The sequence below is a fragment of the Octopus sinensis genome, linkage group LG23 (assembly GCF_006345805.1).
Source record: "Octopus sinensis linkage group LG23, ASM634580v1, whole genome shotgun sequence".
NCBI lineage: Eukaryota > Metazoa > Mollusca > Cephalopoda > Octopoda > Octopodidae > Octopus > Octopus sinensis.
The window spans coordinates 20,131,918-20,156,757 of record NC_043019.1 but is presented as its reverse complement, the minus strand read 5'-3'; the positions used below and the strand labels follow the sequence as shown (position 1 = coordinate 20,156,757).

General features: G+C 41.5%; 1 protein-coding gene across 3 annotated transcripts; it reads left to right on the top strand.

The window, feature by feature from the left end:
* The first annotated feature begins 5,968 nt into the window (after nucleotides 1-5,968).
* Nucleotides 5,969-23,359, top strand: LOC115223581 (mitochondrial glycine transporter A). 3 transcript variants are annotated; one of them, XM_029794223.2, is made up of 10 exons: nucleotides 5,969-6,153; nucleotides 9,976-10,088; nucleotides 11,561-11,645; nucleotides 12,661-12,731; nucleotides 12,864-12,969; nucleotides 14,303-14,372; nucleotides 15,871-15,969; nucleotides 20,010-20,176; nucleotides 21,451-21,543; nucleotides 23,019-23,359. In XM_029794223.2, exons 1-10 carry the CDS (start codon nucleotides 6,076-6,078, stop codon nucleotides 23,046-23,048), a joined length of 912 nt encoding a protein of 303 aa, XP_029650083.1. In that variant the 5' UTR covers nucleotides 5,969-6,075; the 3' UTR covers nucleotides 23,049-23,359. The 3 variants fall into 3 exon arrangements, 2 of the variants coding, with proteins under 2 accessions (XP_029650083.1, XP_029650082.1); XM_029794222.2 differs by lacking the exon at nucleotides 5,969-6,153 and adding an exon at nucleotides 6,809-7,066; XR_005003573.1 differs by lacking the exons at nucleotides 5,969-6,153; nucleotides 14,303-14,372 and adding an exon at nucleotides 6,805-7,066.
* The last annotated feature ends 1,481 nt before the right edge of the window (nucleotides 23,360-24,840 follow it).

Here is a 24,840-nt window from a genome sequence, read left to right as displayed (position 1 = left end):
ACCACTAAGCATTTCACCCGGCGTGCTAACGTTTCTGCCAGCTCGCCGCCTTCACTCTGACACTACCTGTTTCTCTGACACTACCTGTTGCTAGCGTCCCCACCATGGTGAGGAGGGGATGGACTTTGGAGACGCCACCCTTTGACAATGATCTCATTGTCCAAGTCCTGATATTTATTTCCTTTAGCTGGTAAGAATTATGAAGTCTATCCTCTCAATCATGATGAATTGTATTTATGTGCTACATTAATTATGGTTCCCACAATCTTGGTTTTATTACTTTTCGTTTCATTCCACTTTTTGCATCAACCTTCAGTTATTTTTTCCTTCTAATTTTTACTCACTTTCTTACACTCCAGCATCCTGATTTTTAAATACATCTAACATATCCGAACGTGGCTGTAGCCAGTACCGCATCGACTGGCCTCCGTGCTGTGGGCACGTAACAAACACCATCCGATCGTGGCCATTCGCCAGCCTCATCTGGCACCTGTGTCGGTGGCACATAAAAACACCATCCGAGCGTGGCCGTCTGCCAGCCTCGTCCGGCACCTGTATCGGTGGCACATAAAAAACACCATCCGAGCATGGCCGTTCGCCAGCCTCGCCTGGCACCTGTGTCGGTGGCACATAAAATCACCCACTACACTCTCGGAGTGGTTGGCGTTAGGAAGGGCATCCAGCTGTAGAAACACTGCCAGATCTGACTGGCCTGGTGCAGCCTTCGGGCTCCCCAGACCCCAGTTGAACCGTCCAACCCATGCTAGCATGGAAAGCGGACGTTAAATGATGATGATGATATGAACAGGAAGAGGAGCAAAAAAGAACGAAAACAAATACCAACAAGGGAAATACCCAGGATTAAGTTAGGTTATTAATCTAATCAAGTGCTTTGTTTCAAACCAAACTAAGTAACACTGACGTCAAATTTGAGCGAAATGCGTTGAAATTGGTAAACGTTTGGCTGAAAATGGGTTGCAGACAATTTGATTGGGAAAGCCTATAAGGAATGGGATTCAGAATTTTCCGAACGAAAATAAGGCATTTGCAGCATATTAGGAGGTCAGGGTACTTGATTTCACGCAAAAAAAAAATCAGATTTTTATTGCTTTTCTTTAGTGAAAATCATATGGGTAAAAAGATCAAGGGCGTGGGGGTGAAATTTCCAAGGCTTCAACCTCACCCCACTCCATTTTTTGGACCCCCAAAACGGTTTTGTAGCACATTAGGTCACAGGAATTCATTTAAAAAAAAGAAAAATTTCCAATGATTCTGGGATGGTGGGGGTCCCCCTTGCCCTTACCCCACTTTTCTCCGAACCAAAATAAAGGATTTGCAGCATATTAGGGTTTCAGGGTACTTGATTCCACACAAAAAATCTGAGTTTTTTGTTTTTTCTTAGTGAAAATCATGTGGGTTTTAATCTAAAAATTTACTCTTAGTTTTTCTTTCTCGCCATTGCTAGACAGGTGACTTAACTCATAATAGCAAACTTACAGATTTCACCGACGTGTAAATTGGTAGAAGTTATGGTTAGAAATCGATTTTTACCATTATCTGTGGGTGTCTCAGGGAAAATAAGTTGACAAAAACACAGCCCTGATTGTGACCAATGTCCTAAAATTAGAGTGACATGTGTGCTAATTTATGGACGTGCATAAATTATATTCACGTATACACACACAGATCCTGCCCTTTTCAGATAAATAGATAAATGATTTGAAATAAATGTATTTTAATTGTTGTGTGAGAAAGTACATATAATCTGTTTACAAAATATAGTGTCTTTCAAAAACATCCTAAATTTGAAGACGATATCTCATGTTTACGAAAAAAAACATTTTACATTTTTATTTTTGATGAACGCTATAATAATTCTCTTTCTCCCTCACAAACACACACACACACACACACACATCAACACACAACTTCTCTCTCTCTCTATATATATATATATTCTCTCTCTCTCTCTCTCTCTCTCTCTATATATATATATATATATATATATAGCGCAGGAGTGGCTGTGTGGTACGTAGCTTGCTTACCAACCACATGGTTCCGGGTTCAGTCCCACTGCGTGGCACCTTGGGCAAGTGTCTTCTACTATAGCCTCGTGCCGACCAATGCCTTGTGAGTGGATTTGGTAGATGGAAACTGAAAGAAGCCTGTCATATATATATATATATATATGTGTGTGTGTTTGTGTGTCTGTGTTTGTCTCCCTAGCATTGTTTGACAACCGATGCTGGTGTGTTTACATCCCCGTCACCTAGTGGTTTGGCAAAAGAGACCGATAGAATAAGTACTGGGCTTACAAAGAATAAGCCCCGGGGTCGATTTGCTCGACTAAAGGCGGTGCCCCAGCATGGCCGCAGTCAAATGACTGAAACAAGTAAAAGAGAGAAAGAGATATATACACACACACACATAATATATATACATACTTCTCCACTGGAAAATATGCAAATAAACAAGCCAAAAGTGTTTTTCAATGTAATGAATCTATTCAGCAAAGAGGCAACCATCGATTATATCAACATAACAGAAGAGGATGTAATATCAGCCATTGATGAGATGAGATCAAACTTAGCAACAGGCCCAGATGGACTTCTGGCTGTTCTCTTAAAGACATGTAAAAAGGCTCTTGCAAAGCCACTGCAGATACTCTTTCAGAGTTTCCTTGCATGTGGTAAATTTCCCAACATGCTAAAAGAGGGTATAATATGCCCTTTCCATAAAGGAGGGAGCAGAGCAGATGCTAAAACCTACAGGCCCATCTCTCTGATCTCACATGTTAGCAAGACAATGGAACACATTGTCAGAAAAAGGCTGATTGCATTCCTAGAAGAAAACAACCTTCTCACAAACATGCAACAGGGCTTCCATCCTCACACAGTTGCTGCAGCACTTTGACTGGGTATGGAAGCCACAGCTAAACCAGTCAGCTGTAGGCATGATATACCTTGGCTTTGTCAAGGCCTTCGACAAGGTTGATCATGGCATGATATGTCACAAGCTGCGAAACCGGGAAACTGGGAGAGTGGCTGCATGATTTTCTGAAGGGTAGGAGTCAGACAATTGTAGCCAATGTTGCTCACTCTGAAGAGACACCAATTCTCAGCGGAGTCCCACAGGGAACTGTATTGGGGCCACTGCTGTTTGTGGTGGCTCTCTCAGAAATGCCCTCCATGGTACAGTCAGCCAATCTGACCAGTGGTGCTGATGACACAAAAGTATTTCAGGCAATTAGGAACCCAGAGGACATCATAAAACTGCAGAAAGATCTGAACAAGAACAACATGTAGTTCAATGCTATGAAATTTCAGGCACTCCACAATCAGCCCAACACCAGACTAAAATTGGAATACACTGAACCAGAAGGTAATACGATCCCAGGGTCAGTCAGTTCAAATTCCACCGAGGTCAACTTTGCCTTTCATCCTTTCGGGGTCGATTAAATAAGTACCAGTTATGCACTGGGGTCGATATACTCGACTTAATCCATTTGTCTGTACTTGTTTGTTCCCTCTATGTTTAGCCCCTTGTGGGTAGTAAAGAAATAGGTATTTCGTCTGTCTTTAGGTTCTTAGTTCAAATTCCACCGAGGTCAACTTTGCCTTTCATCCTTTCGGGGTCGATTAAATAAGTACCAGTTATGCACTGGGGTCGATATAATCGACTTAATCCGTTTGTCTGTACTTGTTTGTTCCCTCTATGTTTAGCCCCTTGTGGGTAGTAAAGAAATAGGTATTTCGTCTGTCTTTAGGTTCTTAGTTCAAATTCCACCGAGGTCAACTTTGCCTTTCATCCTTTCGGGGTCGATTAAATAAGTACCAGTTATGCACTGGGGTCGATATAATCGACTTAATCCGTTTGTCTGTACTTGTTTGTTCCCTCTATGTTTAGCCCCTTGTGGGTAGTAAAGAAATAGGTATTTCGTCTGTCTTTAGGTTCTTAGTTCAAATTCCACCGAGGTCAACTTTGCCTTTCATCCTTTCGGGGTCGATTAAATAAGTACCAGTTATGCACTGGGGTCGATATAATCGACTTAATCCGTTGTCTGTACTTGTTTGTCCCCTCTATGTTTAGCCCCTTGTGGGTAGTAAAGAAATAGGTATTTCGTCTGTCTTTAGGTTCTTAGTTCAAATTCCACCGAGGTCAACTTTGCCTTTCATCCTTTCGGGGTCGATTAAATAAGTACCAGTTATGCACTGGGGTCGATATAATCGACTTAATCCGTTTGTCTGTACTTGTTTGTCCCCTCTATGTTTAGCCCCTTGTGGGTAGTAAAGAAATAGGTATTTCGTCTGTCTTTAGGTTCTTAGTTCAAATTCCACCGAGGTCAACTTTGCCTTTCATCCTTTCGGGGTCGATTAAATAAGTACCAGTTATGCACTGGGGTCGATATAATCGACTTAATCCGTTTGTCTGTACTTGTTTGTCCCCTCTATGTTTAGCCCCTTGTGGGTAGTAAAGAAATAGGTATTTCGTCTGTCTTTAGGTTCTTAGTTCAAATTCCACCGAGGTCAACTTTGCCTTTCATCCTTTCGGGGTCGATTAAATAAGTACCAGTTATGCACTGGGGTCGATATAATCGACTTAATCCGTTTGTCTGTACTTGTTTGTCCCCTCTATGTTTAGCCCCTTGTGGAGTGCCTGAAATTTCATAGCATTGAACTGCATGTTGTTCTCGTTCAGATCTTTCTGCTGTTTTATGATGTCCTCTGGGTTCCTAATTGCCTGGGGGTTCACATGAGCAATGATGCAACATTCCATGTGCACGTTACCAAGATGGCAACAGTGTGCAGATGGTTTCTGAGGACATCCAGAACCAGGAAAAGGGAAGCCCTTTTACTCCTATGGCAGACTTTCAGTCTCAATCGCTTGGACTACTGCCCCCTAACTATGGTCCCCAGAGAGTGTGAAACAAACTGTGGAACTGGAAGTAATACAGCACCAATACACAAAGAAGATTGACTCGATGCAAAAGATGGGCTACTGGGAGAGGCTAAAGGGGCTGAATCTCTATTCCCTGGAAAGAAGATGAGAGAGATATGCGGTGATATATATTTGGAAGATCTTGGAGGGTTTAGCTCCCAATTTTGGAACTGATAGTTATACCATCCTCAAACTGGATCCCATCTTATATCGACCCCAGTGCGTAACTGGTACTTAATTTCTCTCCCCCGAAAGGATGAAAGACAAAGTCGACCATGGCGGAATTTGAACTCAGAATGCAACGAAATATGGCTACGCATTTCGCCCGGTGTGCTAACGATTCTGCCAGAAAAAATACCTATTTCTTTACTACCCACAAGGGGCTAAACACAGAGGGGACAAACAAGGACAGACAAATGGATTAAGTCGATTATATCGACCCCAGTGCATAACTGGTACTTATTTAATAGACCCCGAAAGGATGAAAGGCGAAGTTGACCTCGGCGGAATTTGAATTCAGAACGTGAAGACAGATGAAATATCGCTAAGCATTTCGCCCGGTATACTAACGTTTCTGCCAGCTTGCCTGAAAAAATACCTATTTCTTTACTACCCACAAGGGGCTAAACACAGAGAGGACAAACAAGGATAGACAAACGGATTAAGTCGATTATATCGACCCCAGTGCGTAACTAGTACTTAATTTATCGACCCTGAAAGGATGAAAGGCAAAGTTGACCTCGGTGGAATTTGAACTCAGAACGCAACGGCAGACGAAATATGGCAACACATTTCACCCGGCGTGCTAACGATTCTGCCAGCTTGCCTGAAAAAATACCATTACGCATTTTGTTTGGCATGCTAATGATTCTGCCAGCTCGTCACCTTGATAATAATCATGATGATGATGATGACAACAACAACAATAATAATAACAATGACGGTACTATCAATGATTTGCCATAAACAAGTCTAATCCAGTTGTAGATAAGGCCAGATTTATATAAACTCTTGTTTGTTTATGCACTAGGTAATTTGAACTAATTTCTCTCTCCCTCACCATCTCAGCCCTCAGCTCACAGACACATACACAAACTCAGAAAGAAGAAGGTTTATAAAGCACTCAAAAGCCTAAATATGTACCCAACAGCGGCCAAGCAGTATTCAAATACAACTGTTTATATTTCTCTACCCAAATCATTCACCATGTTCCATGTAAGTCGCCTCTACATTTCTCTTTCATTTCTATTTATTATTTTTATCCCCTCTCCAACACTTAGCGGTTCGGCAAAAAGAGACCGATAGAATAAGTACTGGGCTTACAATGAATAAGTCCCGGGGTCGAGTTGCTCGACTAAAGGCGGTGCTCCAGCATGGCCGCAGTCAAATGACTGAAACAAGTAAAAGAGTAAAGAGTAAGGCATGAGTGCACATGACTTAGGGTATTGCACTCATGATCATGAAATTGTGGTTTCAATTCGTAGACTGAGTGATGCATTGTGCTTTTTTGAGCACAATGATTTGTATGAATCTTCTTATTCATCAATGACCTTTGCAGCTAACTGGGGAAAATGGTCATCCGAAATTACCTTTTGAAGAAGAAAGGTTTTGAAAAAAAGATAGCTTTTTTTCCGAAATGCTTGGATTTTTTAAGGTTAAAATGAAAATAAAAAGATTTGTTCTGCAGAATTTGGATTCGTTCAAAAAAGGCTACACATAGTGGCCTACAACCGCTAGTTCCCCACCCCTGGTGTACACTACAGATACAAAACTGCACTCTAAACGTAGCATCTGCTTTGGAAGCAAGGGTTCCGGAAAATTGATGTTATACTTGTGTAGAGGAAGACTTTTATCACACAGGGAACGAACGTCATGTTACACCGTAGATACAGATTTTACCAGGCTTATTCTTGTTTCTTCGCACCTGTTTTCAGCATCGTCTGGCTTCTTGGACTAAATTCTAACCCCGTTTTAAATATCATATATATTTTATATTATACTCCATCCTTTCATTGCTACAAACCCTTATCAAGGTCATATGCTGGATGATGAGCCACATACAAAGGTTAAAAACCATGAAGCGATACATCAACAAACCTCGAAATCCACCACAAACCCTTCTATTACTGTGAGATATCAATTTTGTTTATGATTTGTCTAGTTTTGTTCCTTACTGCACTCAGCTTCCCTTTTGTTGCTTTTATCTTCCGTGTCTTCCATCCTTCTGTAGTATTTCGACCTTTTGTTGCGTTTTTAAACTATGCCTGGCCGCGTGGGGGGTCTGTGTGTGTTTATATGTTTATGTCTGTCGAATACCTATTTCTTTACTACCCACAAGGGGCTAAACACAGAGGGGACAAACAAAGACAGACATGGGTATTAAGTCGATTACATCGACCCCAGTGCGTAACTGGTACTTAATTTATCGACCCCGAAAGGATGAAAGGTAAAGTCGACCTCGGACCCCGGATAGTTTAACCGTAATTATAAAAAGTAAAACGAAACTGCGAGCTTTGGGGGACTCGTAAGCCATTTCATTCTATTCATTGTAAATATTTCATCTCATAATCATCTTTCGTGTATCTTTCGTTATATGTGCCCCATGTCCTGTGTCGTAATGTCCCCTCTCTATTCAGGCTATATGCCTATAATAAAGAGAAACCATATGTTTATGTCTGTGCCTCTGTGAATAGTGTTTGCTTGGCTGGGACATACATTCATAAACCCGTTAATTTAAATAGTTTAATAAGTAAACCTATTCATGTGATGTCCCTGTGGTAAATAAAAGAAAGCACCAGCCCCTTCCTGAGCTGAAGACACCTCCGAAAGTGGGGGCCCCGCCACGTCAAAACGGTAGAGGAATAGGGGCCGAAACCGGACGTGGTTCCTCCTGATGATGTCTTGAGCTAACTGGATCCTATAAAGGAGCTGTTGTGGTAGCAGACCACGAAACACGGTTGTAATTCCTCGGAACACGTTAATTTAATTAGTTTAATAAATAAACCTATTCATGTGATGTCCCTGTGGTAAATAAAAGAAAGCATTAATATTATGAAAACAATTGCAGCATGGAAGGTGTTTATAAGCCATTTAAGAAACACTGACGTCAGTGAACAGGTCACGGATTTTAGCGACGAAAATATTTTGACAAATTAAATTTAAATGTTGAAGTGAATCGAACGGCTTTTGTGTGTTTCTTAAATGGCTTACAAACACCTTCCACGCTGCAATTGTTTTCGTTCCAGCACACGATCTCAGATCAAATCACTCGCTATGCGAGTACATCTCCGTAATTAATATTATGGCATACCAACAAAAGTGCCTCTTCGACTTCGTTCCCTATAACTTTTCATGCCATTATGACTTATGTAATGTCAATGTTATTAAATATTATATATGGGTTAGGGCTAAAATTACCACGTCAGACATGCTTACAGGTATTTCATTCGTCTTTATGTTCGAAATTCTGATGCCACCGAGGTCGACTTTACCTTTCGTCTTTTGAGGTCATTAAAACAATACCAGTTGAGCACTGGGGGGGGGGGGTCGTTGTATTCGTCTACTCAATTCCCCGTAAATTTCAGGCCTTGTGGAAAGATTATAAATGTATAAAAAACAAAAAGTTGGAAAACCCCCAAAACCTGAGAGAGATTAATTAGACGATGTGGTGTAGAAACGAGAGAAAGAAAGAAGTCGATATACGTAGTAAGTTTACTAATTAATTTTAAGAGGCTTCAAAATTATGAACTTAATAAAGTAACTGATTCGTTCTCAAGTACTCTCTTTGTGTAATGGAAGTTTATACAAATACTTTTCAAACTGCGTAGAATACGATTATAAAGAAATTTGTGGGGGAAATCTTTTTCTGCGGGTATGGAGAGAGGTGTTTCGGATCAAGAAGACTACATAAGTTGAAATTTCTCCGTTTTGACGTGGATTTTTCCTATTATTTTTCACCATAGCCTTCGAAGAATTATGGAGCAATGCCAAAATAAACAGTTGGTCTTGTTCGTTAATTTTCGTAAATTTTTTATTTATTTATTTACTTTTGTTTTAAAATGAAAGAGAGGAGAAAGTGAAAGATGTATGGGTCCGATGTATGTACGTGTGAGAGAGAGAGAAAGATGAGTGAAGGAGTGTGTTGTCATGTATACGTACATACGTAAATAAATATGCACACACCTTTTTTTTGTATGTGGACGTGTGTGTGAGAGAGAGAGATGAGCGAAGGAGTGTGGGCGATCTTTCGGTACAAGTACCATAACTGCCAATTATAAACCCACGTGGGTTTGTTTACATTTCTGAAGAAAAAAAGAAACCCTTTTCCCCCACCACAAACCCTAACCCCACATATATATAAAAAAAACTTTACGAAAAGTGACGATCTTCTTCTTCTTCAAATGTAAACAAACAGACTTGGCAGTTATGGTACTTGTACCGAAAGATCGCCAAAAAAAGATAGTGCAACGGGTGTAGAAAATGTGTTGGAAACGAATGACATTTTCCCCTCAAATTTCTTTATAATCGTAATCTAACAGTAAAAAGTTTTTTCGGATTCCTACGTTGTATATGACGGAGATTACAAATACGCAAAAAATAATAATTAATTTCACCCCCATCTCCCCACCCCCAATTAGAATTTTTGATTCTGTTTACTTTAAAGAGATCGTAGCGAATTGAGGAACAAATGCAAATCGAAATTAATTACAGACAAAAACATTAAAGTGAAAAGAATTTGCATTTTACTTGTGTTTACCTTAAATAATCGTAAATAATAGTTTAATATAAATTAAACATACACCATTTTATGAAAAACAAACAATGCTTAATAATTAAGGTAATGTTATAAAGTTTAAAAAGTGGCTCGAATTTCACCCTTCCCCCAACTTTAAATTTTGAACTTTTTCATCCATCTACTTATTTGTAATAATATATGGTTGTTCTCAAAGTGCTTTATTGTAAATTCTGTCTTCTTTTATACCAGTGTAAACATTTTAACCTTCAGACATGTTTTTTTTTTTTTTGTCCTTGCTGCAGGTATCGATCGTAAAATCTTTCCTGGCTGGTTCACTAAGTGGAACCTGCTCAGCTCTTCTCTTCCAACCATTAGATTTGGTGAAAACACGACTGCAATCACCAGTCAAAGCTGGGTGAGTGACTTTACTAGTTTGACGAATTCTTGTAAATGAATTGATAAACTTGCTTCAAAACCGAACCCACACTTAACACGGTGGGGTATGGTGGCATTTACCATCAGACTTATATATGTCAATAGATATAATTCTCTCTCTCTATATACATATGTGCGTGTGTGTGTGTATGTGTATGAATATGTATGTATATATGTATATATATATATATATGTATGTAGGTATATATATATATGTGAAGGCACATGGCTCAGTGGTTAGAGCATCGAGCTTATGATCATGAGGTTGTGCATTCAATTCCCAAACTGGGCTGCATGTTGTGTTCTTGAGCAAGACACTTTATTTCACGTTGCAACATCACTGGTGCCAAGCTGTATCGACCTTTGCCTTTCCCTTGGATAACATCAGTGGTGTGGAGAGGGGAGGCTGGTATGCATGGGTGACTGCTGGCCTTCCATAAACAGCCTTGCCCGGACTTGTGGAGGGAGTCCCAGGAAGACATGGGATGAGGTGGTCAAGCATGACCTTTGAACGTTGGGCCTCACAGAGGCTTTGATGAAAGACCGAGACCTCTGGAGATATGCTGTGACTGCGAAAACCCGACAAATGAAGTGAGTTCATGGCTCGCAGGACGGCCTGCTGTGCTAACCTAGATCATAGAGTGACCCGCTGTGCTTGAGGAGACCTCAAGTACATCAGCATCAAAATAATAGTTAAATGGAAATTGTAGTTATGATACCCATGCCGGTGGCATGTAAAAAGCACCATCCGAACATGGTTGATACCAGCACTGCCTGACTGGCGTCCGTGTTGGTGACACGTAAAAAGCACCAACCGATCGTGGCTGTTTGCCAGCCTCCTCTGGCCCCTGTGCTGGTGGCACGTAAAGAACACCCACTACACTCACGGAGTGGTTGGCATCAGAAAGGGCATCCAGCTGTAGAAACACTGCCAGATCAGACTGGAGCCTGGCGCAGCCTCCTGGCTTCCTAGACCCTGGTTGAACTGTCCAGCCCATGCTAGCATGGAAAATGGACGTTAAACGATGATGATGATGTATGTATGTGTCTGTCTGTATGTATATATGTGATGAGCTTCTTCCAGTTTTTGTCTTCCAAACCCATCCACAAGGCTTTGGCCAGTCCAGAGCTTTAGTAGAAGATATTTGTTTAAGGTGCCACACAGTAGGACTGGACTTCAAATCAAGTGTTTGCTTCTCAGCCTCGTAACTCTGGGTTCAATACCACAGTGTGGCACTTTGTGGCATTTTGAAATGTCTCTTCTACTATAGCACAGACCTGACAAAAGCCTTGTGAGTGGATTTGTTAGAAAAAGTCCGCAGCTGACAGAAGAGACCTCTGTGGCCCATTTGGGATAAGTGTTTTTTTAATTTTCCACTTTATCACCTGTTCTTTTACTGTATTTGCTTGTTTTGTAAATAAAATCTCTCTCTTTCTTGTTTATCTGTCTAGTGAAGGCCGTCTTGGTGTTCTATCTGTGATAACACATGTACTGAAGCAGGACAAAGTCACTGGCTTATGGAAAGGTCTTGCCCCTGTAAGTTATCTTCCTACGCAGTTGTTTTTCTTTCTTTTTACTTTATCATTTTTGTTTGTCCTTTTCAATACATTGAGGCACATATGTTACTGTGTTGTGGGAAATTCGCTTTGCAACTACATGGGTTCGAATTCAGTCCCACTATATGCACCTTGACCAAGTGTCATCTACTATAGCCCTGGGTCAACCAAAGCCTTGTGAGTGGATTTCATAACCATAAACTGAAAGAGGCCTGTCATGTGTATGTATGTATGTATATAAGAAGACCCGTATACCACAGCAGAAGTGTTAAGACCAGTCCCTCTGGTGAAAAGCATTCATGGCAGTGCCATGTAGAAACACTCATGTGGTTGCACATAAAGACACCCATATGACGCCATGTAAGAGAGCCCATGTAAGACCACCCAGCACACTCATACAGTCTGCCTTTCACTCTGAGGGAGAGACCCTTAGTTACCAAAAAGGTAAAAGCTCTCTGAACTTTGCCTAGCCTATTCTTATTCTAACAGCTACACTCTCTGAGCATCCATCTCTGCTGCTGATTTGGTCACCTAGATAACAAAAGCTATCAACTACTTCTAGCTCCCCCCAGCATTTGATGAAATCTGTTTTCTGTACATTTCTAGTGTTTATTGTACCTGTGCATCTGACACATGCAAAGACTATATTCCTCTGATATTGCTGCACCTCTTATATGTCCATAGCTTGAACTGGGTGCATCTTATGGAGTTTCTACCTATACCTTTTTTAGGTTGATAAAATGCCTGTTGAGTTTTGGGGTTGAGGTAATCAACTTATCAGCTCCCTCTAAAATTGCTGGCTTTTTACCAAAATTATTATTATTATTATTATTTCTGATTTGACTCTGGTTTGGTCTTATTCCTGGCAGGACTTCTGTGGGTAGCAGGTTACTACCTGTAACCTTAGGCATCCACTAGCTTTCAATAGTCTTTCAAATGCTTAGAACCCTCCTGATAATCTTTCCTGGCCCTAAGAGTCTATATTATTATTTCAGACTGTTACAAGATGTGTGCCTGGCATTGGTATCTATTTCTCACTGCTCCATTCATTTAAAACCTACCTGGGGTAAGTATATTTTCACTTATTCCATTTTGTTTAGCTGAAATTAGTTATCTTTGGGTTATGGCTGTGCTTTCCAATCGCCTGTTAGGGCAGGCCTATATTCAAAAATTTTTTTCTTTCTTTCTTGAAATGCAGGTCTGATACCCCAACAATTATCGAATCTTTGTCAATTGGTGCTGCTGCTCGTACCCTCACAGTAGCCATCATGCACCCAATCAGTGTCCTAAAGACAAGGTATGAGGTAAGTGTTGCTGTTACAGTTTGTTCTTTTCTCAATTGTATTTTGTAGATTTTCAAATAAGTCTGTTTCCCAATGACATCATCTCAGATTCACTCTCACTGTATGGCATCTTGAGCCAGTGTAATCTACTAGACACCATGATAGATCGTTAGCCATTACACACATTTTTTCCTCTCCTTGATTTTTTTCTGTGTCCCTTTCTGAAGAAGAGCGTAGGCTCGAAATGTAAAAGACTTTTTCTATTGCTGATCATTATACTAATACATCTGTTTGTTTTGTTCACCACCTGTCTTTGTCTTTTGTTTTTTTCGTAAACTCTCCCTATGTAATCTACTATAGCCTCAGGCTAACCAAAGCCTTGTGAGTGGATTTGGTAGATAGAAACTGAAAGAAAGTACAGTCACCCTTCATTTATTATTAATGAATAGATATGGCTGCATTAAGAAGTTTATTTCCCAACTATATGGTTCTGGGTTCAGTTACACTGTATGGCACCTTGACCTAGGCTGATCAAAACATTGTGAGTGGATTTGGTAAATGGAAACTGAAAGAAGCCTGTGGTATATATGTATAAGTGTGTCCCCGTTTGTGTCTCCTTGTTTTGATCATTGTGTTGTAGTTGTAAATGATTGTTACTGTCACCCGAGCAGTGTCATTCATTTCCAATATTCCTGCAAGAATATGCCTGGCCTTGCTTTGAAACAAGTGAGGGTTTGCTTCAACAAATTCCATCCAGCTCATGCAGGCATGGAAAAGTAGATGTTAAAATGATGATAATGATGATGATAAGGCGGCGCGCTGGCAGAATCGTTAGCACACCGGGCGAAATGCGTAACCGTATTTTGTCTGTCATTACGTTCTGAGTTCAAATTCCACCAAGGTTGACTTAGCCTTTCGTCCTTTCGGGGTCGATAAATTAAGTACCAGTTACGCACTGGAGTTGATGTAATCAACTTAATCCGTTTGTCTGTCCTTGTTTGTCCCCTCTGTGTTTAGCCCCTTGTGGGTAGTAAAGAAATAGGTATTTCGCCTGTCTTTACGTTAAAGGCGTCAAGCTGGCAGAAATGTTAGCACGCCGGGCGAAATGCGTAGCTGTATTTTGTCTGTCGTTACGTTCTGAGTTCAAATTCCGCGGAGGTCGACTTAGGCTTTCATCCTTTCGGGGTCGATAAATTAAGTACCAGTTACGCACTGGGGTCGATGTAATCGACTTAATCCGTTTGTCTATCCTTGTTTGTCCCCTCTGTGTTTAGCCCCTTGTGGGTAGTAAAGAAATAGGATGGGGAGATGAGAGACAGTTTTTCAGTGTCAGCACTCTTTGTTCTGTTTTCAGAGTGGTATTTATCATTACAGAAGTGTTCCCGATGGTTTAAGAAAGATATACGTTACTGAGGGCCTGCTTGGTAAGTACCTGTGTATTTATTCTCAGTGTTTGCTGTTAGTCAGCACTACCATTCATATAGCAGCCACTTCATGTGAAAACATCCTGCACGTGTACTGTACTCAAATTTTCATGTTTTGTCTACCCTGTTGAGCAAAGTGTCTTTAAACATGTGACATATTAATTTCTATATATGAGTGTGATTGTTGACAGAGCGGCTAACCGGCTTTCGTGCCAGTGGCACATAAAAGGGCACCATTCGAGTATGATCGTTATCAGCGTCGCCTTACTGGCACTTGTGCATGTGCAAGTAGGGTGCTAATCCGAGTGTGATCATTGCCAGAGCAGCCAACTGGCTTCCGTACCCGTGGCATGTAAAAGGGCACCATTCGAGCGTGATCGTTACCAACGTCGCTTCACTGGCACGTGTAAAAAGATTCGAGCGAGGTCATTGCCAGTACTGCCTGGCTGGCGCCTGTGCCGGTGGCACGTAAAAGGTACCCACTACACTCTTGGAGTGGTTGGCGTTAGGAAGGGCATCCAGCTGTAGAAACTCTGCCAGATCAAGATTGGAGCCTGGTGCAGCCATCTGGTTCGCCAGCCTTCAGTCAAAATCGTCTCCGGAAACAGTTCCACAACCATGGATAAATTTGATCAGATAAAATGCTTAAATAGTCTTGACTATCAATTCTGCCATGAAGGGAGACCATTGGGCTGGCAGATTTCCAAGATATAGTCCCCCCAGATCATCACAGATCCTCTTCCATGTTTAACAGTTGGAAGAAGGCAGTCTGGGTCAAATACTTGTTTTGGCTGTCCCCAAAGTCCATCCCCTCCTCACCGTGGTGGGGACACTGGCAATGGGTAGTGTCAGAGCTATGCTGTCGAGAACTTCGGTTCCTGGTAGGGCTACCCAAGGCAGATTGGTCTGACACCGAATGGTATTAGTGCCACAACCTGGCAGACGGAGCTCTTGTGAAAATCCTCGGAGTGTCTGCTTCGGCAACCGGCGGCTCCTCAGTCATTCAGTCCCTGCATCTGCGGACAATCTGCGGCAAACAGGATGTCTCCACATGCTGGATTGTTGGGAACTGCTTGTGAAACCCACATTCCCACGAAACTTCTTCCATGAGTAGAAGAAGCCGACTCAATCCGCCCACGGTGAATGTCGCCACAAGTAAGCAAGTTTGGCTGTCTCCACACATATACTCAGCCAGTAGAATCATAAACAAGTTTGTGAAAATTCTTAGCAGTATTTTTTCTGGTTCTTTTCATTCTGTGTTCAAATTACGTCATGGTTGATTTTGCCTGTCATCGTTTTGGGGTCAGTGAAATAAATTCCTGCTGAACACCAGTGTTGATGTAACCAACTTTCCCGTTCACTTAAAATCTCTGGCTTTGCATCAAAATTTGATCCCCTGTTTTGTTGGTGAATGGCACTAAACATGAACGGATTAACTAAACTATGCTCCTTGTGTTATTCATGTTCACATGTTTACCTCTGACTCTCCTTTTTTCAGGTTTATACAGCGGTCTGGTCCCTACATTGGCCCGAGACGTCCCATTTTCAGCTCTTTACTTTGCATTTTATACCAAAACAAAATTATTTCTGTCCCCTGGTAAGTGACTTCTTTGCCGTTGATAAGGCTTTTGTGACCTTTCTGGGTTGTGTAGAGATAGTGACCTACATACCTCCTACCCCTAGGTATATACCCAGGCTAAGCTAACTTTGTCACCTTTTTGCAATTCTTAGTCAGTTCTACATCACTATGTCATCACTGCTACACTTAATAAAGCATGAAGGACACTGTTTCTCATTGGATAATGTTGTTACACTTTGTCATGGAAGGCGGCGAGCTGGCAGGAACGTTAGCACGCCGGGCGAAATGCTTAGCGGTATTTCGTCTGCCGTTACATTCTGAGTTCAAATTCCGCCGAGGTCCACTTTGCCTTTCATCCTTTCGGGGTCGATAAATTAAGTACCAGTTACGCACTGGGGTCGATGTAATCGACTTAATCCCTTTGTCTGTCTTTGTTCGTCCCCTCTGTGTTTAGCCCCTTGTGGGTAGTAAAGAAATAGGTATTTCGTCTGCCGTTAGGTTCTGGGTTCAAATTCCGCCGAGGTCCACTTTGCCTTTCATCCTTTCGGGGTCGATAAATTAAGTACCAGTTACGCACTGGGGTCGATGTAATCGACTTAATCCCTTTGTCTGTCTTTGTTCGTCCCCTCTGTGTTTAGCCCCTTGTGGGTAGTAAAGAAATAGGTATTTCGTCTGCCGTTAGGTTCTGGGTTCAAATTCCGCCGAGGTCCACTTTGCCTTTCATCCTTTCGGGGTCGATAAATTAAGTACCAGTTACGCACTGGGGTCGATGTAATCGACTTAATCCCTTTGTCTGTCTTTGTTCGTCCCCTCTGTGTTTAGCCCCTTGTGGGTAGTAAAGAAATAGGTATTTCGTCTGCCGTTAGGTTCTGGGTTCAAATTCCGCCGAGGTCCACTTTGCCTTTCATCCTTTCGGGGTCGATAAATTAAGTACCAGTTACGCACTGGGGTCGATGTAATCGACTTAATCCCTTTGTCTGTCCTTGTTCGTCCCCTCTGTGTTTAGCCCCTTGTGGGTAGTAAAGAAATAGGTATTTCGTCTGCCGTTAGGTTCTGGGTTCAAATTCCGCCGAGGTCCACTTTGCCTTTCATCCTTTCGGGGTCGATAAATTAAGTACCAGTTACGCACTGGGGTCGATGTAATCGACTTAATACCTATGTCTGTCCTTGTTCGTCCCCTCTGTGTTTAGCCCCTTGTGGGTAGTAAAGAAATAGGTATTTCGTCTGCCGTTAGGTTCTGGGTTCAAATTCCGCCGAGGTCCACTTTGCCTTTCATCCTTTCGGGGTCGATAAATTAAGTACCAGTTACGCACTGGGGTCGATGTAATCGACTTAATCCCTTTGTCTGTCCTTGTTCGTCCCCTCTGTGTTTAGCCCCTGTGGGTAGTAAAGAAATAGGTATTTCGTCTGCCGTTAGGTTCTGGGTTCAAATTCCGCCGAGGTCCACTTTGCCTTTCATCCTTTCGGGGTCGATAAATTAAGTACCAGTTACGCACTGGGGTCGATGTAATCGACTTAATACCTATGTCTGTCCTTGTTCGTCCCCTCTGTGTTTAGCCCCTTGTGGGTAGTAAAGAAATAGGTATTTCGTCTGCCGTTACGTTCTGGGTTCAAATTCCGCCGAGGTCCACTTTGCCTTTCATCCTTTCGGGGTCGATAAATTAAGTACCAGTTACGCACTGGGGTCGATGTAATCGACTTAATACCTATGTCTGTCCTTGTTCGTCCCCTCTGTGTTTAGCCCCTTGTGGGTAGTAAAGAAATAGGTATTTCGTCTGCCGTTACGTTCTGAGTTCAAATTCCGCCGAGGTCCACTTTGCCTTTCATCCTTTCGGGGTCGATAAATTAAGTACCAGTTACGCACTGGGGTCGATGTAATCCACTTAATCCCTTGTCTGTCCTTGTTCGTCCCCTCTGTGTTTAGCCCCTTGTGGGTAGTAAAGAAATAGGTATTTCGTCTGCCGTTAGGTTCTGGGTTCAAATTCCGCCGAGGTCCACTTTGCCTTTCATCCTTTCGGGGTCGATAAATTAAGTACCAGTTACGCACTGGGGTCGATGTAATCGACTTAATACCTATGTCTGTCCTTGTTCGTCCCCTCTGTGTTTAGCCCCTTGTGGGTAGTAAAGAAATAGGTATTTCATCTGCCGTTAGGTTCTGGGTTCAAATTCCGCCGAGGTCCACTTTGCCTTTCATCCTTTCGGGGTCGATAAATTAAGTACCAGTTACGCACTGGGGTCGATGTAATCGACTTAATCCCTTTGTCTGTCCTTGTTCGTCCCCTCTGTGTTTAGCCCCTTGTGGGTAGTAAAGAAATAGGTATTTCGTCTGCCGTTAGGTTCTGGGTTCAAATTCCGCCGAGGTCCACTTTGCCTTTCATCCTTTCGGGGTCGATAAATTAAGTACCAGTTACGCACTGGGGTCGATGTAATTGACTTAATCCCTTTGTCTGTCCTTGTTCGTCCCCTCTGTGTTTAGCCCCTTGTGGGTAGTAAAGAAATATATACACTTTGTCATAGAAGAGAAGATACATTGAAGGGTCATAGCTGGAAGTCCTTTCATGATAGGAGTCTGGTCTACAGGCTCAAGGATGACTTGAGACTATATATTATCGTTTTAGCTTCCACTTTTCCATGCTTGCATGAGTCAGGTGGAATTTGTTGAGATAGATTTTCTACAGGTTGACGCCTTATATGGATGTGTGTCCATAATCAAACATGTTCTCACAGAGCGTTAGAAATGAGTGACGTTGTTTGTTTGACACAGTGGCACTCATTTACAACCCTCGCACAATGTCAAGAGAAGGAGACAGGTATCATCATCATCATCATCGTTTAATTTCCGCTTTCCATGCTAGCATGGGTTGGACGATTTGACTGAGGGCTGGCGAACCAGATGGCTGCACCAGGGTCCAGTCTTGGCACCTTAGACAAGTGTCTTCTTTTATACTCTCAGTCCAATCAAAGGCTTGTAAGTGGATCTGGTAGGCAGAAACTGGAAGAAACTCATAGTGTATATATATATATATATATATATATACATGCCATTGCCAGCACCGCCTCGACGGGCCTCCGTGCCAGTGGCACGTAAAAAGCACCATCTGATCGTGGCCGTTTGCCAGCCCCGTCTGGCACCTGTACCAGTGGCACGTAAAAAGCACCCACTACACTCACGGAGTGGTTGGCGTTAGGAAGGGCATCCAGCTGTAGAAACACTGCCAGATCAGACTGGGCCTGGTGCAGCCTTCTGGCTTCCCAGACCACAGTTGAACCGTCCAACCTATGCTAGCAATGAAAGCGGACGTAAATGATGATGATGATGATGATGATGATATATATTAGATGATAAAATGAATGTGTGTGTTGCTGTTGTCTTACCTTGACATCCTGTAATGTAAACAAGCATCACCATCTTTCATTTCCAGTCTTCCATAAAAACATGTCTGGCCAGGGGGGAAATATTATCTTGCTTGGAAACAAGTGAGAGTTGGCACCACGATGGACATTAGGCTGTAGAAAATCTGCCTCAACAAACTTCATCTGATCAACGCAGGCATAGAAAAGTGGATGTTAAATGATAATGATGATAAGCTATCCTATTAAAAAAAAAAAAATAATAATGAAATTATTGTATACAGTGCTCAGGTGCACCACAACTTGTCAGAAAGTGCATATAAAGTACATGCAGTAATGTACAAATGTCTGGAAAGCGAACAATGCATGAGTCAGATACATGCTTGTGTGTGTATGGAGGGGAGGAAATCAGGTGTAGTGTTGGCGAATCTCAGGAAGCATGGAAGTTTTGAAGGATGCAGTGCTCCAACAACTAACAACTGATGCCGGCAGTTTGTTCCATGCTTCAGCAACTCTCAGCGTGAAAAAATGTTTCTGAAAGTCATGGGAGCTGTGCTGTTTTCTGACTTTGTAAATATGTCCACGGGTGTTAGATGGGTGGAGTTCGAAAAGGTGCTCAGAGTTATTGTGTGCTCCAGTATGACAAAAAACTGTTAATAGTTTATTGGTTCCACTACTAAATTGAATATTAACTTTCTGTCTTACAGACATTGTCAATAAATCTTATCTACCTCTGCTACACTTCAACTGTGGAATTCTTGCTGGTGTGCTGGCTTCAATACTCACTCAACCAGCAGATGTTGTTAAGACACTCATGCAGCTACACCCCAAGACTTACCCAACTATCCAAGATGCTACACTTTATATATATCAGGTGAGTAATACAATTTACAAATAACAAGGAGAGGAGCCCACATGTGGCCAGTCAACATTGCTAGAAATGATAACCAAGTCAACTTTGAAATCACACCTTACCCTTTAGCATTTAAACCAGTCATATCTGGCCAGATCAGACCTCTCACATCTACCCTACAATATCATTCTTAAAATAAGCAATCACTGCTTGCGAAGACCTGTTGAGGCAAGTGAAATCAAATTCGATGACTGGCATCTGTGCTAGCGGGGCGCAAAGAGCACCACATGTGCGTGATTGTTGACAGAGTGGCTAACCGGCTTCCATGCCAGTGGCACATAAAAGACGCCATTCGAGTGTGATAGTTACCAGCGTCGCCTTTCTGCACTTGTGCCCCATGCTAGTAGGGTGCTAAAAGAACCGTCCGAGCGTGATCGTTGCCATAGCGGCTAACAAAATGAAATAAAATATTTATTTTATTATTTTCCTTGTTTATCTTAATTCTTTTACTTTTTGATCTCTTCATATTTTCTAAGGTAATTTACTCTTTTACTCTTTTGTTTCAGTCATTTTGACTGTGGCCATGCTGGATCATCGCCTTTAGTCGAGCAAATCGACCCCAGGACTTATTCTTTGTAAGCCTAGTACTTATTCTATCGGTCTCTTTTGCCGAACCGCTAAGTTATGGGGACGTAAGCACACCAGCATCGGTTGTCAAGCAATGTTGGGAGGTGGCACGTAAAAGGCACTATTCGAGCGTGATCGTTACCAGCGTCGCCTTACTGGCACTTGTTCCAGCTTTGATTGTTTTTGTACTTCATTGATCAGTTTTTCTTATCACTGATCAGTTTTATCTTATCTGTTCTTCTTCTTTTAAATGAAAGAAGCTCTAGTATAGAGGTTCATTGACTCTTACTTGTTTATTTGTTGTATGGTAGGAGAAGATAGACAAAAAAAAACATAAGGCAGAGTTGCAAAGTCAGATCTAACAATCCTCATCTTTACAGATGGCAGAAACAGTATTGAGATGTGGGCATCTCAATGCTGCATCTGTGAAAATAGGTGAGGATTGACAACAGGAAAGGCATCGGCCATAGAAAAACCTGCCTCAACAAATTCTTTGCAAGCATGGAAAAGGGAACCATTAAGAAAACGATGATGTTTCCACTCTAAAAATTTAAGTTTTTCTAGTTAGTTACTTCTGGCTTAACATTTGACAATTTCCTGCTGGTTAGCAAAGGGAAGTGGATGTTAGATCGATACTGATTGTCTTATTTTTCTGTTTTCTTTTCTAGAAAGAAGGTTTGATTGGGTTCCAAAGAGGTTTCGTCCCCCGTGCCTTACGCCGCTGCCTCATGGCTGCTATGGCTTGGACAGTATATGAACATGTAAGTCATTTCTTATATTTGTTTGTGTGTTGTATTCTGCCGAGGTCGAATTTGCCTTTCATCCTTTCGGATTCCGCAGAGGTTGACTTTGCCTTTCATCCTTTCGGATTCCACAGAGGTTGACTTTGCCTTTCATCCTTTCGGATTCCGCTGAGGTTGACTTTGCCTTTCATCCTTTCGGGGTCGATAAATAAAGTACCAGTTATGCACTGGGGTCGATGTAATCGACTTAATCCCTTTGTCTGTCTTTATTTGTCCCCTCTATGTTTAGCCCCTTGTGGGCAATAAAGAAATATATATTTGTTTGTGTGTTGTTTAGCCCTAGGTTAGTACTGAGTGAATAAATCCATCATCATTATTTGGTCAGGTGACTTGCCTTGGACTTAAGCCATTTTGGTCTTTTGATAGCTGAATATTTCACCTGTGCATGTCACAACTACAGATGAGATAGTAAGTAGTTCACTAAGTGAACTGGTTTAGCCTGGCCATTGACAGTTTGTTGACTGTTAATCTGCTCAGCACCTAGAGATTTTTGCCATTGATTTGCTAAGTATATTTGCCTAAATAGTTCACATCCCATCACAACCCATGAGTTTAATGTAAACCTGGTTTGGGTGGTTACCTGGTACTGGGTCTTGCCAAGGGGCCACCCATGATTTGGTTTGGAGCTGTTTATTCCCTTATTCCCATCTGACTTCTATTTACATGCTATCTAACCCATAAACTGGGACCTTGACAGGGTGGACTTGGGCTACACAAAACATGTTTAAAGAATGGAATGAACTCAACTTGGAAAAGGAGGCATACTAAAAGAGAAGTCAAATGAAAAACATCTGGAATAGTCCATTAAATAAAAGAAAATAATTATATTGGAGAGCCCTAAAAAATGAAAACTTAGCCAACACATATGAACAGTGGAGGAGCAGAGAAGTAATACTCTCAAGAAAATTTTGTATCAAAGAAATAATGTTGGAACCAAATGAAGGAACAAACATTCACCTCAATTTAGCACTACAGAAATTTGAGGCCAAAATCATATTGCTTTGCCTTACAGTAACAAACTTCCAAAAGAAAATTTGTAAAAATATAACACCTATATATATATATGAAGAAATTAACAAAAGAAGCAGTGGAAGTATCCAGAAAAAACTTTCAGATATGTGGAAAACTGACGCTACAAGAGAGGAAATGAGATCTAAGATCTTGTAGTCACCTTTTATTAACTTATGAACATTATTATAGTGGGAAAATTATCAGAAAAGCCATTTTTATTTATTTTTTCAAATATATATTTATATATATACCCATTCTAGCAAGGAAGGCAGACGTTAAACAATGATGATGATGATATGTAAGTGTGTGTGTCTGTGTGTGTGTGTGTGTAGGACTGAACGCAGAACCATATGGTTGGGAAGCAAGCTTCTTTATCACACAGCCATGCCTGAAAGAATTTTTCCTCTTTTCTTTTTTTACAGATGATGAAGAAATTTGGCTTAGAAACTTGATGATTGACCAGCAGCCAATTATCTTTGAATTTTCAAGTCAAAATCTGATGTGAGCATTCAGTAATAGACGTGTCCTTTTCAAGTCCTTTTTTCTTGAAACTCTGAACTCTGCACCAAACCCAAAGCTACAACATTTTCCAATTTGCGTGGATCAGCTGAATGGCAGTGAATTGAGTGAGGATTGTTGATGTCCTACGTCGAGATTCTCAAAGTCTGCACGAAAGAAATTTGTCGTTATCTATAAAGAGCAAAAAAAGAAATAATAAAAAACTCCCCACAACAAAATGGAATAAAATATTTATTTTATTATTTTACGTGTTTATCTTAATTCTTTTACTTTTTGATCTCTTCATATTTTCTAAGGTAATTTACTCTTTTACTCTTTTGTTTCCGTCATTTGACTGTGGCCATGCTGGAGCACCGCCTTTAGTCAAGCAGATCGACCCCGGGACTTATTCTTTGTAAGTCCAGTATTTATTCTATTGGTCTCTTTGCCGAACCGCTAAGTGACGGGGACGTAAACACACCAGCATCGGTTGTCAAGCAATGTTGGGAGGACAAACATATACCCACACACACACACATCATCATCATCATCATTGTTCGACCGTGGTCGAAACAATGGAATTTACCATGCTACACCAGACTTCACGGTCCATCATGGTATTATGGAGGTCCTGTTGCTGGATGCCTGTATCCCTGGAGATTACATCATGGTAGGAGAGTGTGCGCCCTCTGGTATTGCAAGTAGATGGCTTCCAGAGGAGAAGAGTAGAAATTACTTCTTTTTCAGCTCTACAACAATGTCCAGCAAACTGGACTCTCCTACCTTTCGCAAAAGATGACACAGGTGGTAGTTTCCCATATATTTGCATTTTGGTTGGATGGCACTTCCACAAGAGATTTTGAGCTCTCATAAGGAGGCGAGTGTAGGTTCCATCCAACTGCCTCTCAAGCTTCTTTGATAACGTCCAGGTTTCTGAGCCATATAGTAGAATTGGTTCGACTGTGACTTTGAAGATTTCAAGTTTGAAGTCTCTACTTAGATTTGATGACCAGATCTTATGCATATCATTACAGGCTGACCAGGCCATACCCTTTCTAGTTAGAAAGTCTTTTCCAGATGATGATATGTATGACCCAAGATATTTATAATCAGAAACCATATTTAAGGGCGCATTGTTGAGGGTATGGATGATGCAATCACTGTTGGACAGGCACTTGTTTATGTATTCAGATTTGGCCTCATTGAGGTAAAGACCTACACAATTTGAGGCTTGTTCAAGAGATTGTAAAAGAGACTGGGCATTGGAGAGAGAATCACTGATAAGAGTGATGTCGTCAGCAAAGTCAGTGTCTGTCAAGTACTCAGCTGGGTGTCTGGAACTTCTTGGTTTTATTTCAAAGCCCTTGCCAGAGATGGTATCAACTGACATACGTAGCACATAATCAACAACAATGATGAAAAGAAATGGGGCGAGTGTGTCTCCCTACAGTATTCCGGCTTTGATTGAGAAAGATGATGTTTCTCCGTCAGGGGTTATGATGGTTGAAGACGTATCTGTGTAGAGGACCTTGATAGCAGAAATGATTTTGTCTGGTATCCCATAGAGCTTAAGGATTTCAAACATCTTGTACCTATCTACAGAATCGAACGCTTTAGAAAAGTCTACAAGTACCATTGCAAGATCGCGATTAAATGCTTTTGACTCTTCAATAAGTCTGCGTAGGCATAGTATCTGGCTCAGCGTTGAGCGCCCATGTCTGAATCCATTTTGGTTCTTTCGGAGCA

Excerpts from the sequence above, each read along its gene's own strand:
- LOC115223581 (XM_029794222.2), top strand. The coding sequence starts at position 6,977 with ATGCTGGATGATGAGCCACATACAAAGGTTAAAAACCATGAAGCGATA. Across the intron at positions 10,089-11,560 it reads CAATCACCAGTCAAAGCTGG|TGAAGGCCGTCTTGGTGTTC; the intron begins GTGAGTGACTTT and ends TTATCTGTCTAG. Across the intron at positions 20,177-21,450 it reads CTACACTTTATATATATCAG|AAAGAAGGTTTGATTGGGTT; the intron begins GTGAGTAATACA and ends TTTCTTTTCTAG.